Genomic DNA, 17,280 nt, shown 5'->3' with positions numbered 1-17,280 from the left:
TCACTTTGATGAATAAAATCCCATGGTGCTCATGCTGTGTGGCCATGCCAATGAATGCTTCATCTTTCTTCTATGGAAAATCCATGTTCTCACCTTGGTTCTGTTCTATGGATGGGCTTGCCCCAAAACACAGATCAAGACTAGTGAAGGGACCAAACGGTGACACATCCAACCCTTGTTGACCAATCCAGCCCCCTTGTGGGCACCCACATGTTCATACAAGCTGCCTACTGTGACTACCTAACCCATCCTTTGCTGCCCAACCATTGCGGACACCTTGTATGGGCACTTCTACCTTTGCCCAATGTTGTCCAACCTCGCTCAAGTGAGCCTAGGGTGTGCCCCCCATCAAAGTGGCATGTAATAGGGAACAGCAATGTAATACTAAATGTTAACAAGACAAGGTAGGAAATGAGATTAGGTATGGAACGAAAACAGAATGTTATCAGCAAATAATTGGAGACGACATTTCCAAGTGCCATGATAGGGCCAAAATGACCCTTCCTTGCAAGTCTACCTCCCATGCACCACAATTACTTGGTCAACTAACCAAATGTCGTGTTTGGTCCTAGACTTGTTCACACTTGTCAAATGCCCAACTATTGGAATAACCAATTATCAACACACTTGTACAACTAATACATTATAGAGGGTTTCATTTAGCTGCGGGACAACGCAATACTACTTTGGACAATGCATCGACTATCCTAACGTAATGGACAATGGTAACTTGTCTCTAGACAAAGGCATTTAGCATGTTGAGTGCTTATCCAAAAGGTAATTGATGGTGTACAATAGCATGTTGAGTGCTTATCCAAAAGGTAATTGATGGTGTACAAATGTATAGTTTTGTCGACATGGTACCCTGGTATAACAAGTGCACGTGACATCCCCTCCTTAACTTCTTTACGAAGCTAACTTAGTGCTTGATCTTTATGGTAAAACATCCAATCTTGACAAGTAGTGTCTCCTTCTCCACAATCGTATCCTTCTTGAAGGATTGTGACCGGTCTTGATTACACAGATTGTAGACAACAATCCCATCGACTTTGGTATCCATCGATAGACGACAAATTTGGTTCAAGTTGGTGGATGACGTAGCTGTCTAGGGTCATCCAAAAATTCGACATCATCCCTTTTTGCTGATGCTTGGTGCTCTTTATAGGTCTCTACCATGCTCAATTCCTCTTGGTTTATACAAACTTCAAAATGTGCTCATAAAAACACTAGCAATAAAAACCACCTTTTCATGACTAGTAAGATAAAGTGACACAAAAAACTCTAACTTGAACATCCCACCTCACATACTAGAAATGAGAGGAATTTGCGAAGTATTGGTTTCGTGTATGATGATGATTGAATTCAAGAAATTGTATGTTGTGTATGCCGCACCCAGAAGATTGCATGGTAAAAGTGGTTGCCGAACCCAAAAGATTGCATGAAGCCCCTAGGAGTGTTGTGTTCTGCAGTAATCAGTCAACCATCTCCATACATTACCCATTCCCTGCCTTGCATGCCTCAAGCACTTGCACAATTTCAGCTTTCCTATGCTCGACCTGTGGAGGTGTGAGCTCATCACCAAGGTAGATCTTGGTGTTGCACAAGGTGCCTCTCTCTCGTCTTTGAGAGAGAGAGAGAGTTCATCACCAGGGTAGATCTTGGTGTTGCACAAGGTGCCTCTCTCTCTCTCTCTCTCTCTCTCTCTCTCTCTCTCTCTCTCTCTCTCTCTCTCTCTCTCTCTCTCCTGACTGCCGCACACAACTGTCTCACGCACGTGTCTTTGCTCCGTCCCCTCCCCCTCACTTGTGCCTGCTCTCTCCCGTCACGCGTGCCTGCTTGCCTTCTCTCTCTCCCTCGCGCGCGTGAGCCCCGCCTAAGCCTCACCTAACCGCCGCTTTCTGCTGCTCGTGCGCTTGAGCTCCGCCTCGCCATGCTAGGCTTGGTGCAGGGCACCACCAAGCCATAGTGGTCACCTCCATGCTGTGTCGCCCCTTGTAACAAGACTACGGTATGTTGGGAGAGCCAGGCCAAAAAACCGGTGGCCATCACCACAATGCCAAGGAAACTCACCTACAAAAGTGCCCTCACCACACCGACCAAGCCATTGACCAATCACAGCTCGAGCTCATGGGAGGTGTTTCTCTTAGCAAATATCGACAAGCTACGAGAAGAAAACGAAGCCTCGAAGAAGCAGCTCAACAAAGTTGAGGCTAGGGTGGCCATTCTCGAGGGCAAGCCTGACCCAGTTCAAGAAGTTCACGAGCAGATCCAAGAAGCCAAGAAGGACTTCATTGACACCACCAAAGGTATGCAACAACATGTGAAACTAAATGTTATTTCCACCATCAAGGAAGAAAAACTTCAAGTGTCGGTTGCCCGAGACATTCACGTAGAGGGACTCCCACAAGGTTGGGACAAGCAAGAGGTAAGGGAGCAAACCGACATTGATGCAAATGACTACATCCCCGATACGAACATATGGAAGAGGAGAATCAGCAAGGTTCTCCCCTCCATCGACAAAGGCAATCCATATCTCATTACCTCGAAAGGGGGACAGGCCGTCCTATGCTATGAAACCAAGAAGGACAAGATCAAGGTTTTGCGACAATCCAAGGCACTCCAAGGTACCAAGCTGTGGCTGGTAGACGAGCTTACACCTAACAAAAGTGCAGAACTTGCTAAAGTTCGAGAAGCCTGCCAAGCTAGAAAGTGGACTGTCTACTGCGAAGGAAGAGCAATAATTGAAGACTTCCGAAAACCTAAACCCCACTAACTGGCTCTCTCCTACGTACCACAAGCATTTCATATTCCACATGGTAGTTGACCCTTCGCTTTTTATTATTATTTTCAATGTTTGCGCTTATGCGCACTTGCGCCTAAGCGCACCCCGAAGTGGATTGTAATGATTGTGATGTCATGTCTTTTGGTCCCATATGCCTTCAAGGCATTCCGCGGACGTACGTTAATATGACTCTCTCTCTCTCTCTCTCTCTCTCTCTCTCTCTCTCTCTCTCGCAGGTAGGGTAACATGGATCCCCAAAGCAGAGAGGATATGCAGACTATGCCAGGAGGAGGTTGAGAGTGAGGAACATTATGTATGCAGATGCAAAGCATATAGTGTCATTAGAGAGAGATACACCACCATCTTCAATGGACATCCCTCACTCCACCAGATCATGGAGTCCGCAAACCAACGCAGATTTGGCTAGTTCTTGCTAGAGACACAGCGCCACAGAGACACTGATACGAACTCATACCACAGGGAGAGGTGGGCGACAGCTCCAGCTCACTGATTTCTTCCAGAGATCTATCCCAATGCCTGCCCTGACACAAGAGGGGGTTACACTTCAACGCGCTGTGCGCTGCGGACCTCCGAGCCAGACGAAGACCGAGAGCACCAGACTACCAGACTGCCAGACTACATCAGAGGAAGATCACAGAGATACGGGCTCGACATGAACACCATATCCAAGAGCGGCTAGCTCACTTACACTCACACCCGGAGATCATGCTCCGAGGTATTTTTGCCTCGCCATCGCCTATGTATCACATAATACACCCCCATTATGGTACTGGTTGGAGCTTGACAGATCTGCATTGCATTCTTGTATACCCTATGCATATAGGTTGCATACTGAGCCTCTAGCAGTAGTGCTCCATCCATCACACCCCCCCACTAGCTCAGTACTTTCATAGTTTATTTCATGTTCATTTTGTCCTTTTTTTCTGGACGTCTAGAAGACATTGATAGTTGTACATTGATTTGTCTCATAGGTCGAGTTCGGCCTCTAGTAGACGTTAATACAACTCTCTCTCTCTCTCTCTCTCTCTCTCTCTCTCTCTCTCTCTCTCTCTCTCTCTCTATATATATATATATATATATATATATATATATACACACACACACACACACACCGCGAAGGAAGAGCAATAATTCAAGACTTCCAGAAGACTAAACCCCACTAACTTGCTCTCTCCTACATACCACAAGCATTTCATATTCCACATGGTAGTTGACCCTTAGCAATGTTCGCGCTAATGATTGTGATGTCATGTCTTTTGGTCCCATATGCCTTCAAGGCATTCCACGGACGTTAATATGACTTTCTTTCTTTTTCTCTCTCTCCCTCCCTCCCTCCCCCCCCCCCCCCAAACGCATCCACTTGCCTCACTTGAGACACATTCATGTGCAGTCATTCTGTGGACCTCTGCAATTAGCTCAAATTTTCATCTAAGAGGGGTAGAAATGGCTGTAAAACTGCAAGACTAAGTGCAGAGGCTTGGCCCAATCAACAAGAACTCACACATTCAGACATATCTCAGTACATCTTCCAAACCTGGCTTGTAACACATGCACATCTCAAAAAACATGCATGTCTGATTGGTTGAAAGGAACACGACCCAACCAGCACATTCGTAGTATGTACACATCTATAAGACACAGCACTGTTCCTATCCAATAGACTGCTCAGGAAAAAAAGATCATGTGCATGTATGCATTATAGGTAGGAATGCATAAACATACAAAAACTTTAAGCTAGCACCAGACACCTGCCAAGACATTAAAAAATGGTCAATGCATTCTCCGGCATCTAATGTTTCTTGGGCCAATAACTTGAGATTACGAATGTACACATCTATAAGACACAGCACTGTTCCTATCCAATAGACTGCTCAGGAAAAAAAGATCATGTGCATGTATGCATTATAGGTAGGAATGCATTAACATACAAAAACTTTAAGCTAGCACCAGACACCTGCCAAGACATTAAAAAATGGTCTATGCATTCTCCGGCATCTAATGTTTCTTGGGCCAATAACTTTAGATGTAGTAGTGATGAGATTCAGGGAGATCGTGCTCATGCCAAGTGCTGCGAAAAGAATTTTTTACGACACTAATATTTTAACAGCTGCAAACACTGACAAAAACCAAAGACTTCCGAACAGTGGTTCAAGCTCAATATCTCTAAGCCCACCTTATTAGACCACAAGACTCAGAAAGCTCAACAGTAACACAAAGACCATACAGTCATCAATAGACTACAGCAGTCAAAAACAAAAAAAATGTCAAGAAGGTCACCTTGATAATGAAGTTGATAGATATAGAGAAAGATCCGTTCTCAGCTTTGACTAAACTAGTGAGAGCATTACATGCTGCATACTGAACACGAGCGTATAAACTGCTTCCCAAGCCAGAATCTAAACACCTATCTTCCTGATTCAAGTTCTGGCTTGGCACAAGTTCCGCGATGAAGGATGTTGCTTCAACTTCAGACATGTCAAAGCAAAGTGTTTTCTCAACCCCATTTATGAACACAGGCAAACCCAGCACTTTTTCAGCTCTATAACCATAGACACCTTCCATACAAGCTAAGACAGCTTCAAGTCCACCTGAATCAAGGAAATCCTGACACCATTTTGAGTTGTGAGCAGACATATGACCAATAACTAAACACACATGTGCCTGCATTTCAGACATAGATAAGTGCTTCTGAGACATTGCGTTCAATCTTTTAAGAACTTCAATAGCAAAAGCAGGCCCACCACATCCTGGGCCAGCAATTAGCCAAGTAAGAAAACGACCCGTCTGTGAAGTTCCCTCAAAAACTAGCCTCTCAAGCTGAGGTGCCCATCGTAGGTTGCCCAGACGCTCAGAATCAAGAGAAACATCAACAACAGCTCCCTTTTCATCCACCGAAATAGGAACCACACTAGATGATGCTGTAGCTCCTTCCTTGAAGACATGTGAAAGGCCCACTGCAACAGAGCCAGAAATTGAACCGCCCCTTTTCTTCCTACTTCCTTTACCGCCAGTACTCGGAGTGCTTCTATAGATAGCTGCATTCCATAAGGCATCAAAATCAGACTGTGACCTGGAATCTAAGCCAAGGGCATGTAAACCATTCACCAGTACTTCATTGTCTTCATCATATCGGTCCAAAGCAGAAAGAACTATATCTGCTCCACCTGCAGCAGCAAACCCAACTTGGACAGGAATACTGTAGCCACAGACAACTGTAAGCACACAACAAGCCTGCTGGACTACCTTTCTCCTCTGAGACAAGCTGCCTCCTGAACCTAAAACTTTCTGCATTGCCCCCAGCACAGCCTCTGTACCACAATCAACAGGGGCAAAAACCTCCTCAATCTCTCGAACTGTGGCAGCAAAGACACAAGCACTATACAAGGCCTGAAGGGTAAGGCTCATCACATCTGCCCTGTTTTGTTTTGTCCAATAACTTACTAAATACACCAATTGCCTTACACCAACATCACCTTCACCCCTGTTAAACAGAACAGGAGTCAAAAAAAGAAACCAGCAGAATTATGCTGTATATGAAGAAAAACAATTACGACATGGGAAAAAAAAACTGTAAACAAACCAATGTCATCATCTTGGCCAGTTCAAAATTAAAATTAAGGGCAATAAACGTACTACACAAAGCCATACAGGAGCATAGATTTTTTGCCCAAGCCTTACCATATCTTAGCTTTGTAGTCCTCTCGATCGTTCTCCAATCCTGGTTTAAACAAGTGAACATTTTCCCATGTCAAATAGAGACTAACAAGAGCATGGCAAGCCCAAATGACAGTTTCAGCATCCTCAAGCTTGTAGAGGATGGTTCTTATGGCTAATATACCATTCTTTACAGACATTGGAAATCCCACTCTCTCAGCAATTTTGGCCAGTGACTCCGTGGCCTCTTGCCAAGCCTTGATATCATTTATCACTTGCTGCTGAGAGAACCCATCAATACCACCTGACTCAGTATTTGCAAGCTCCTGCTCCTTGCCTTCTGGCATTACACAGCAGCTCAAAACCCTCTTTTCAGATCTTCCATTTAAGTCAGCATCTTTAGATGCCCCCACACTGGGAAAGCGAACAGACCTGCTGCCACCAGACATGAAGTAGTTTTGCTTTACATCACGCGAGCTTGTGGGGTGTCTCCTAGGTGTTGCAGGTTCATAAAGCAATCCATCTCCTTCATTACCCATACACCCATCTTCTACTTCCTTGGAATGTTCTGTCTCCTTCTCAGTGACCCCAACATCCTTTACCTTAGATACGGGGGCACCAACATTGGAATAGTCCGCAGAGCTCGTGATCACAGTGACATCAAAAGCATCTGCCACGTTTGGCAAGCTCTTCCCAATAGAAACTTCAGTATTTTGTGTAAGATGACCGAACACATCTCCAATGGCACCCAAGGCAGCACACCAACTCTGTCTGACAGACACAAAAGGCTGGTTCGTTTGAGAGCCTTGAGACTTTACCCCAACAGACTTGCTTGCAGTAGGCTTTGATATTGCTTTTGGAGGAAAACTAAAAGCCACATTGTCCTGTTCTTGCTGATCCCCGTTGGCAGCAGTTCCACTGTAGGACAATGCTATCATACCAGAAATCATGAACATGGTAGAAGTGGCCTGAGAAAGCACAAGATTAGCCAGAGCACTTGCAGGTGACGGAATTGCACCACCAAGGGTAGCCTGGGTCAAACTTTTGCAAGACAATCTTCCTTGTAATGAGCCAGATTCGACCATACCTGGAAAAAACACAAGCCAGGCAAGTCATTAAGCAATTTGAACCTACGGAACCCTCGTTTAGAAATTCAATCCCAATTTTAGATGCATGTAAGACCAAAAAAAAAAGTACATAATAGTAGATTCTACTTAAGTACCAGAATAAAACCCTTAGCACCACAAAACTGGTTACATTATTTTAAAAATCTTTATTACATGAGTTGCTTTTGAAACAGATGACCTAACATTCTAGAGCAATCAATTATCATGGAAAACTCTGAAAACCATACCAATAGGTGAAAGAGGCATCATGCACTTTGAATAGTGTACGTAGGCCAGAAATGCTTGTTGAAGTACGGCACATCCCCAAACCTGTATGGTCTCTACCTTAGGAAACTCAGGCATGGCAGCCATAGTGACCTCTACTGCTTCATTCAACCGTTCAATATCATCAATAATATCTTTCCCAAGACAAGCAAGAGTTTCTGCATGTTCAAGCCCAGCTTGTTCAAGACATAGTCTTGCATTTGACAACGGTGAAAATCCTTTCTGACTTTCATTGCTACTTGGTGTATCACTTCCACAAAAGGTTAAATTGCCATCAGATGTGAATGGCTTTAAATTGCCAAAAAATGTACCTGGTACTGAAGAAACACTAGATGCAGTCAATCCTGGATGAATGCTTTCCATGGAACCCTTAAGAATGGAACCCAAAGCAAAAATTCCATTGCTTTGCACAGACTTTGATTTGCCGAATGCCCTCATAGCAGCCACAACTACCTTAAGGGCCTCCCACCACTCTTCAGATGAGCCTAAAAATCTCTCTTTTTTTTCATTGCTACCATGTAACTCAGTTTTACCAAGAATCTGTTCAGCATCAATATGCTTATCAGAGCGTTTATGCTCTGTTGAGGGCTTATTTGAATCTGAGGTCCGTCGAGGCCCAAATTCATGACCACTCTCCACCAGCATCCTAGCCATGGTACCAATCACATTACATCCCTCTTGCTGCATCATTTCATTTGTTCTGCACACACGCATTGCCCCAATCACAGCACATAATGCTCCACTGCATACCATATTTGCAACGCTCCGAGTCCCAGCACTATGAACCAGAGACCAAAGAGCACTACACCCATGCCACTGAATCCGAACATCTTCTGGAAATGACAACATAGCTGAAACAAGGGCACGCACACCTGCCTCTCGGTCAGTATCCTTACCAGCTCTCACAGGCCTCTTTCCACTGCCCCATTCCAGGACATTCAAACCAGCTCTCGTGCAGAGAACATGAAGAGCACTACATCCTGCTCTCTGTCATCATCAAAGTCTACGTTGAAATCACAAACCAAGTCATAAGCAGATAAAACCAACACACACAACCTTTAATACTTACCTGCACGATAACATTGTCTTGATGAGTATCCATAGTGTCCATGATAGTTGACCAGGCACAGTGCCCTGTAGCTGAGCTTATGGCCCTGTTCAGTGAAGCCAGGGCTGTGCAGCTTTCTGTCTGCATTTCAGCATCAGTCTTGAACTCTCTCATTGCTGCAATGATGAAAGCGATTACATCATCACACACATACTTTGAGTTTGTTGAGGACAGATGGGCTGAAAGTGCATGTAGAGCTGTCAAAGACACAAAGCTCCCAGTCAAGCCAAAAGCAAAGCCCATAAAAGTACAATCACAACCTAGTTAGACATTGACAGCATTGCTTTATCTTATTAGAGGTTATATATGTCAATCTCACAGGTAAGAAGGACAGGCAACAATATTTCAACCCGTTAATAAATGGAACAAAAAAAAAAAAAACCTTGATTTTTGTGTGATGTGAATATATTTATTACGCAAACAAGATGTTTTTTAACAAGTTGTGTCATTACAAGACTAAACACCTCAACCCAAAATATTCCAACAGCAAGAGAATCTCTACATATGCTAAGCTGCTCTACTACCGGTTGTTGCCAGCTGCAAATTCAAAACATAAATCACTATAGATTGTGTTCACAAGTTTCCATTGTCCCAATAGCCTCTAGTCTGTAAGTTACCTTTTCAACATGTGAAATGTTCAAAATCTTACAAACTGACAGGCAAAATGGGATAAAACACACTTTGCAACAGTGGGGTGGGAAACCCAAATAGTTGGGAAAGATAGGTAGCAACCAAGCATTAATGGTGTATGTAGCTTGTGCATACTCAAGCAACAATCCTATCTTGTACTGCAATAAAAACAACCAAGAACAAGTTAAGAGACCGAGCAGATAGTATTAATTAGGCCTTAGGATCGCAACAGCATTCACATAAAGAACATTAATCCCAAAATGCATATTTGTACATACTCACCAGCTTGTGTGGAGTGTGGCTCAATATCGCATGGCTGTATAGCACTCAAAATGGCTTTAACCGCCTTCTCAGCCAGCATCGGTACAGTAGCAGTGTACGCTACAGCTGCCAATGCAGATATAGAGCTTGCAGCAGACCCGGAAGAAATGCTGTTGCATAGAGACGCTCCTAGTCCAATGGCACCCTTGCTGGAACTTGAACATGCATTGTCACATGCAGTCTGGGCCCTATCTGAACTTACAGCACCAGAAAATGATTTGAGCATTGTTTTGGAAGTCATCTCATCACCAACAGCCACGGCAGATGATTTAGCTGACTGTGTACTGCTCTGCAATTCACTCTGATGACATGTTGACTGCTTCCCAGTAGCCACACTCTCCAATCTATTACCCTTACATCCAGTTGCATGAAGTAAATCTTTACTAGAAAGGAAAGAATCCAGGCCCACACAACCTGAGTTTAGAAAACCATCATAGGCAGATCGATTGTTGCTGGTTGGGGGTAAAATGCTTCCCAAACAATCTAAACACCAGCAGAGTAGCTCCACTTGATCTTTAAGAACTTGAACAATTTCGACCAGAGCTTCTATGAGTGCAACATATAATTCAGCAGGCAATACCTTGCCTCGTCTTCTACCTGGTGGGTAAGGTACTGTCCCAGAATTGTTGGCAATGGAGGCACCTTTGCCTTGTAATGCTGCGTTGATTAATTTGTCCAAAGCATGACAGGCAGCAGCAACAACATCAGGTAGCCCTGCTTCTTTTGCCAGATCAAGCACATTTGGTAATTCAGCCTTTGCCTCATCCCCCATGCTTCCTTCACCAGTAGCCTTTGATGTGCTAAAGCCATCAAGGGGCTTATCTTGCTTTTCAAGAATAACATCCTGTTTCAAACTCATACTTTTTTCCATCCCATATGACTTCCCTTGTTCACCTTGACACTCCTTACTAGTCCTCAAAGAGCTGCACTGTTCTTCAGCCCCACAGCTCAAATGGTGTTCGGCTTTAAGGCAAGTATCACATGCTGCTTCATTGCTTCTTTGGCCAGCTAAAGTCTTTGATGATCTGACCATACTGAGTGATGTGGATGACTTCATTTGTGTGACCTCAGCAACGACACCATTACTTGTCAAATGTAAAGCCCTTCCCTTGTTTTTCTCATTGACTGTGACACAAGATCCTTTTACACTTTGTTTTTGCAACCTTACAGACTCCCTTTCCTTGGTCAGCGAGATTGTGCAATGGGGGGTAGATCCAAGAGGGAGGGATTGCACGGATGCACTGACAATTCCTTGTAATCCATTCACAAAAGCAGCATCTATTTCTGTGCTTCTACAAGAACTTGTCCCAGATTCACATACCTCGTCAACCATGACTCCAAGCAGAGTCCTACTTACATCTCGAAAATTCTTCTTCATGTTAATGAGAAGATCACCAGCAGCAATTTGACTGCTGCCTACATGAACCTTAGCATTCTTATCAACTTGTCTGGATCTGGTACTGAGCTTGAAATCCTCAGTGCACCTGTGTTCTCTACAATCAACCCTACCTTTTCCCACTTTGTCCAATGTAGAAGACAATAGCTCACTGTCAAAGGATCCTATGTCATCGTCCAAGTCCCAAGTACTTGAGCTCCTAGAGGGAAAATCCATGGCACCTTGTACTGGCCTCTGAAAATTCAAATCCATAAGCATGTTCTTCACATTCTCATTTCCTCCCATAAACGAAGGTGGTGTATATATTTCATGCTTACTTTTGCAAGCACACTCCCCCTTACAGTCTTCAAACATCAGCTCTTCAGATGTCCTCTGTCGCTTACGTCTAGCTTCATTGCAAACTGGACCAGCATGTAGAGGTTGACCTTCTTCAAAGCTCACCTCGTCTGTGGCCAGTAAATGATTTGTGTCAGTACACAGGGAATGGACTGGTTCTTGATTGGCATCAGTAAATGAAGATTGAGTTATAGCTGCAAGCGCTTCAACTTCCACTGTCCTGTCTGCTTCTGAAGCAACTGAAACTAAAGTAGACTTACTTCCTGCTTTCAATCCTTTGCCTCTGCTTATAGAAGTTTTCTGTAGGCCATGGGTCTTAAATTGCTTCACAGCAGACGCAATGAGGCGGGCACCACCTGAGGAGACTACCAGCGCGGCAGCAGCAGGCGATGTGATGGACTCGGCAAGCTCTTGCATCACCCTCTCTGCTACATCTACATCCAAGGATTTGTTGGCTTCCTGGAGACCTTTGACGTACTCATAAAGCACATCCTGTTGTGCAACTTGACGGTAGGAGACGCAGCAGGAAGCTTCAGAAGTTTCCATTTCCAAGCAAGTCACTGACAGGGATGAAACGGTGCAAGAAGAGGAGGAAGAAGATGATGATGATAATGGTCCGACGACAGAGGACGAAGAAGAAAGAGGGGAAGCAAGAAGATTAGAGCAGTAAACAGAAGCAGATGAGCAAGAGTCTGGAGAGGAAATGGCTGTGGAGATGTAAGAATGGGATGAAGAAAACGACGAAGAAGAAGAAAAACTGGGAATGGGGAGAGAGAGGTGGATAGCATTGCAATTACCTGCTACAGCAGAGTAGCTATGGCCTCGCCTGCCAGATGGCTTGGACGATGGCTTTAAAGACGTTGGACGCTTTGGCATGATGCGAAGGCAGCTCACCTGTCCCGCTTACCTCTCTCACTTCACTTCACCATCGCTAGGGTTTCCTTCGAGCTTCCTCGCGAAGAAACCCGGAAGCTAAACCTGAGCAGATACACAGCCGTTTCTGTCAAACCCTAAATTGCCATAGACGCTTCGGTAAGCGTACCTTTTGGAGCTCAGTGTGCTGAAGAGTTGAGATGGTGAAGAAGGTACAATGCTTGGCGCAAAACCCTAATTCTCTCTACACAGCAACGGGAGCGATGCTAGAGAAGAAATGCGGGTGTGGACTGCGAAATCAACAGCAGAGAAGAGGGAGAATGCAGAGAAAAATGGGAAACAAAGGGGATGAAGGGGAGACAGGGAAAGGGGAGAGGAGGAGGAGCTGCAAGCAAAATGAAGATGATGAAGCGGGTGGCTCTGATGAACGACGAAAGTTAAGCCGAGTTAAAAGCTCCCTAATTATGGCCCTCTTGCCGCCCTCTCTTCCTTTTCCTCAATTTCAAATGTGCCTACCTTGCAAGAGTTTCAAATGTGCCTATATCCAAACAACCTTGCAAGAGATTAGGTTACTTGAGGGTTTTCAAAAACCTTTGAAGAACTTTAGGATATTTCGAGGTTTTCCTATAGCTCATCATAGGGTGGATTCACACGCATCCACAAACAAAATGGGCTCCACTTGTGTGGCTAACATTGATCTGTGCCAAAAGGTTCTTCACAACCCACATATTTCACACCTTCACCACCAAACATGTAGGTCGATGCCTCACCACCCCTTCCAAGTCCTCAACAAGAACTCGAGCAGACCAACCTCCGGACAGTGCAAGGGAGATGCCCTTCGAAAATTCTCTAAAAGCACAAAAACTCGCGATTGTTGAGCATTGAACACTTACCTATTCACACAATGACCATTGCACCACACAACTTCATGATATATGCTCATTTTGCAATCTTAAAATGTGTTATTAAGTTATCTACCCTTTTAAAAAGAGCATGACAAGTACATGAAGTTTGGGAGAAATAATAGCCAGAAGTGCCTTTTGGGGGGTTGTATTTGTAGGATGCGTCTGAAGCCCCCCATAGTTAAATGGGCTATTGACATAGAAGATGAACAAGCAAGATAGCTTAAAATTAAACAAAGGCTAATGTGAAAATAGGCAGTGGACCATCAAAATTGCCCACAATACAAAATACATTGGTGGGCATGCCACATGTGTGTATGACCTATGCTATTTGACACATCTCACTTTATTTGCCTTACATTGCTTCCCTCCCGATGTATTAGGATGGCCTAGTCTTTCTACAACTCGAAGCTCCTATCCATTTTGCAAACTAATGAGTATAATATGCCTTACTTTAGACCAAAAAGTCATTGCAAATTTTCTATACTTGTGGTGCAAATAATCATGTACGTAAGGGGTAAAGACACACTCTAGTGAGATGAGATGAGTCTTTTAAGTTTATGGCCAGGCTAGTGGACACAACATGTGATCCATTTAAATGAAAAATAATTTGAGGTGATGATGCTTTGACTGGACAACTTTGGTGGTCATAGTACCCTATTAGAGTCTCACCAACCATTTAAGAGTGGTTATATGAAGCTCAATGTAATGAAAATGTTATACGTTCATTTTGACAACAATATTATTATCATAAAACAATTTTAATCTTAAACTATTGGCCACCTTGGTATAAAACAAAATCCTCATGCAAATGTCACCATCCTAAGGAGAGAGAGAGAGAGAGGCACTTTCTACAACACTATATCTCTTTATCTAGATGGGCATGTCCAAGAGAGGTGACACCAATGAGAATAGAAGTTATATTGAAGCCTATTAAGATGCAAATCTTTTTCTCCTCCTCTAAATTCAGGTTCAAAATAGGGAGTCATCATCCTATTTTTCTTGCAAGATGCAAAGTGTTGAAAAGGCTCCCTTGCTTTTTGCAAAATCTATACACCTACTAGTATAACGTTTGAGTCTCCAAAATATCATGTTTGTGGCTTAGCCCTAGCACTAGACACCATTACTTGGCACTCCTTATCAAAAACATATGAGTTGAAATGTGGCTACATTTGCTAAAACATATGGTTCTGAAGGGGATGGAGAAGTTTTATTTGAGGAATCTCTACTTTCAATTAAGCTAAAACAAGGTGGCTTGAATGTTTGACTACTTAAATCCATAACTTTTAACATTAGTCTTAAAATACATCTCTCTCTCTCTCTCTCTCTCTCTCTCTCTCTCTCTTCTCTCTCTCTCTCTCTCTCTCTCTCTCTCTCTCTCTCTCTCTCTCTCTCTCTCTCTCTAGAATTCACAATGTATCTTACAAAAGTTATGAGTGATGAAATAAAAGAAGGGATTTAGGATAATAAACATGGATGCTTTTTTAGCTAAAATTCTAGTTGTTTATATTGCAGTATAACCATTGTCTTAAGTAAAGAAGTACTTGAAGTTGTAACTTTTAACTTTTGATCAAGGGAATGTATGATGCACCTTTGTTTTTTTTTTTGCACTCTATCTATGCATGCATTTTGAAAAGAGTTTAAAGGCAAGCCCAAGGTAGACCAATGTCAATGAGCCTCTAGCGGAACAATAAATATTTGGTGAAATGCTAGTGGATAACGAATGAACTAATATATATTTTTATTATGGGACCTTTTCTCCAAGTACAAGATTTCAACAAATTTTACAAATTACTTTAAATAAGTTAACTACAAGTTAATACATCAACCTTAGAACAATAATTAAACGGGAAACTTAAATGAGAAAATATTTGTGAACACAAGACAAAAGCATTTGGTCCAATCTGCCCCCCCATATGTAAGACCCGCAGTCTCACATATGAGTATTTCAATGATTTATTAAGGTATGAAGTAATTTGATACAATCATACATCTTCTCATCTCACAGGAGAAAATAGAAAGAAAAGAGAGCTTCATCCAAGGAACCTGTAATTCTTACAAACCATGTTTAATCTCTCTCTCTCTCTCTCTCTCTCTCTCTCTCTCTCTCTCTCTCTCTCTCTCTCTCTCTCTCTCATGAAATAATTAAACCATATAAGGAAAACAATAAGAGAACTAATACTCCCTGTAGACGTTTACATGTCTCAGCCTGTCTTGGCTTCCTTTATACAAGTACAAGTCTGCAACTTGCAGCCACTATATCTCTCTGGTTTTTCGCTTGAACATAGTCGAGTTGGTACTTAGAATTACGGGAATAGGCCTAGTCTATAGCTCATCTCGCGGACTGTTTTGCTAAATTCAACCGTATGCAAAAACCGACCTACTTTTTGGGATCTCTATCAAAAAGATGTTATTTTTATCACAAATTTATTTTCTTTAGATTTTTCTAATTGTTTAGAGATATTCATATACTCTCATCTCTAACTATAATTTGTTTTAAATTCTCAATAAAGTTCACTCACATAACATTTTTTTAGTTTAGTGATCATTTCTAATGACTTTTGGCATATCAATGGGCATGGAAGGTGTCTTGCTTATACTCGCTTACCCTAAGTAGTGAAACCAATGAGGAATGCCAAATACAAACTCTCAAGAAACCATAAGTTTGAGTTTCTTGGTACTATAATACGCCCTTTGGGTGGGAAGTAAGCTTTCATGCACATGGCCATTAAAGTGTGTGTTTAGAATTCAACAACCTACTTGACTAGAACATGCCTTATAAATTTGTAGTACCAAAAGTGTTTTAACATGGTGTTATAGCAAGTGGGAGGTAAGCTTTCATGCACATGGCAATTAGTGTGTGTGTTTGGAATTTAGTACCCTACTTGCCTTATAAATTTTAAGTACCAATATTGTTTGAAAAATCATAATAGACAAGTACACTAAACATAGACCTTGCATTAGAAGTTTGTATTGCCTAAGGTGCTTGAAGATTTGCTTCTTCTTTTTAGAAGCACAGAATTATATTAAAATAAAGCGTCGAATATTTACGAAACAACTTGCTTTTTAATCAAGAAGCATAACTGTAGTGTCCTAAGCTAATTCATTTCGTAGAGTGGTTAGGTTCTGAATATAGGTCAACCCTATCTTCAATAATTTACAGACGATACCAATGGTCTAATTTATAATGACCAGTCATTTATACAAGCTTTATAGAAGTGTGTCATACCTTTTTGCTTAGCATCAGGACCAATTATTAATCACTCTAAAACAGGGAATAAAACAATGCTTACAAAGCCTCCACAGTGACTTGTAGAACAAGGATGCAAGGTAATTAGGGAAGGTTAGGTCTTTAGACTTCTTGGCATTCCAATGAGATTCAGTGTAACCATGCATCAAAGGTGGCTGTGGGTGATGGGACAGAGTGCAAAACAAATTCAAACGATGCAGTGGGCTTTGCAGAAAGAATGGTGGTGCTCAAACACATCGCTCAAACACATCCTATTCCCTACTGTAATATACTTTCCTGCATGTTGGTGCCCCTCAAACAATGATCTCAAGCAATTAGAGCAACTATGTAGAAATTTTATATGGTTTGGAAATGTAGAGGAATCTTAAATGCCTAAAGTTACACGGAAAGTTTGCGCTTTGCGTAAGAATGAAAGGGGGTTGGGCATACCAAACATCATTGATGTAACAAATCGTATGGCTGCCAAGTGGATAGTGTCAAGTATTCTATGCCTTGGAGAAGATTAGGCAATACTTATTAACATAAATTTGGATAACTCTAGACTATCTTGCTTTCACCGTTGGAAGAGGATTCCCAAAGATATGCTCTTCTATAGGTCAATGAAAATAAAAGCACA

General features: G+C 42.5%; 1 protein-coding gene across 2 annotated transcripts in view; it reads right to left on the bottom strand.

Annotated features, from left to right (window-relative positions):
- Nucleotides 1–13,023, bottom strand: part of LOC147603669 (uncharacterized) — a 38,093-nt gene extending 25,070 nt beyond the window's left edge. Inside the window, exons 1-6 of one of the 2 annotated variants that reach the window (XM_086795871.1) lie at nt 9,869–13,023; nt 8,918–9,153; nt 8,160–8,835; nt 7,812–8,006; nt 6,482–7,544; nt 5,081–6,284 (exon numbers count right to left, since the gene is read on the bottom strand). In XM_086795871.1, the coding sequence (XP_086651997.1) occupies nt 5,081–6,284; nt 6,482–7,544; nt 7,812–8,006; nt 8,160–8,835; nt 8,918–9,153; nt 9,869–12,515 (6,021 nt within the window). In that variant the 5' untranslated portion in view covers nt 12,516–13,023. Of the gene's footprint in view, nt 1–5,080; nt 6,285–6,481; nt 7,545–7,811; nt 8,836–8,917; nt 9,154–9,868 lie in introns of both variants that reach the window. The other variant, XM_086795870.1, reaches the window with a different exon arrangement.
- Nucleotides 13,024–17,280: the final 4,257 nt, after the last annotated feature.

Source organism: Cibotium barometz, chromosome 63 (assembly GCF_041138505.1).
Source record: "Cibotium barometz isolate CiBa-2024 chromosome 63, ASM4113850v1, whole genome shotgun sequence".
NCBI classification, from domain to species: domain Eukaryota; kingdom Viridiplantae; phylum Streptophyta; class Polypodiopsida; order Cyatheales; family Cibotiaceae; genus Cibotium; species Cibotium barometz.
The sequence above is the reverse complement of the archived record's forward strand: the minus strand, read 5'-3'. Positions and strand labels throughout refer to the sequence as shown.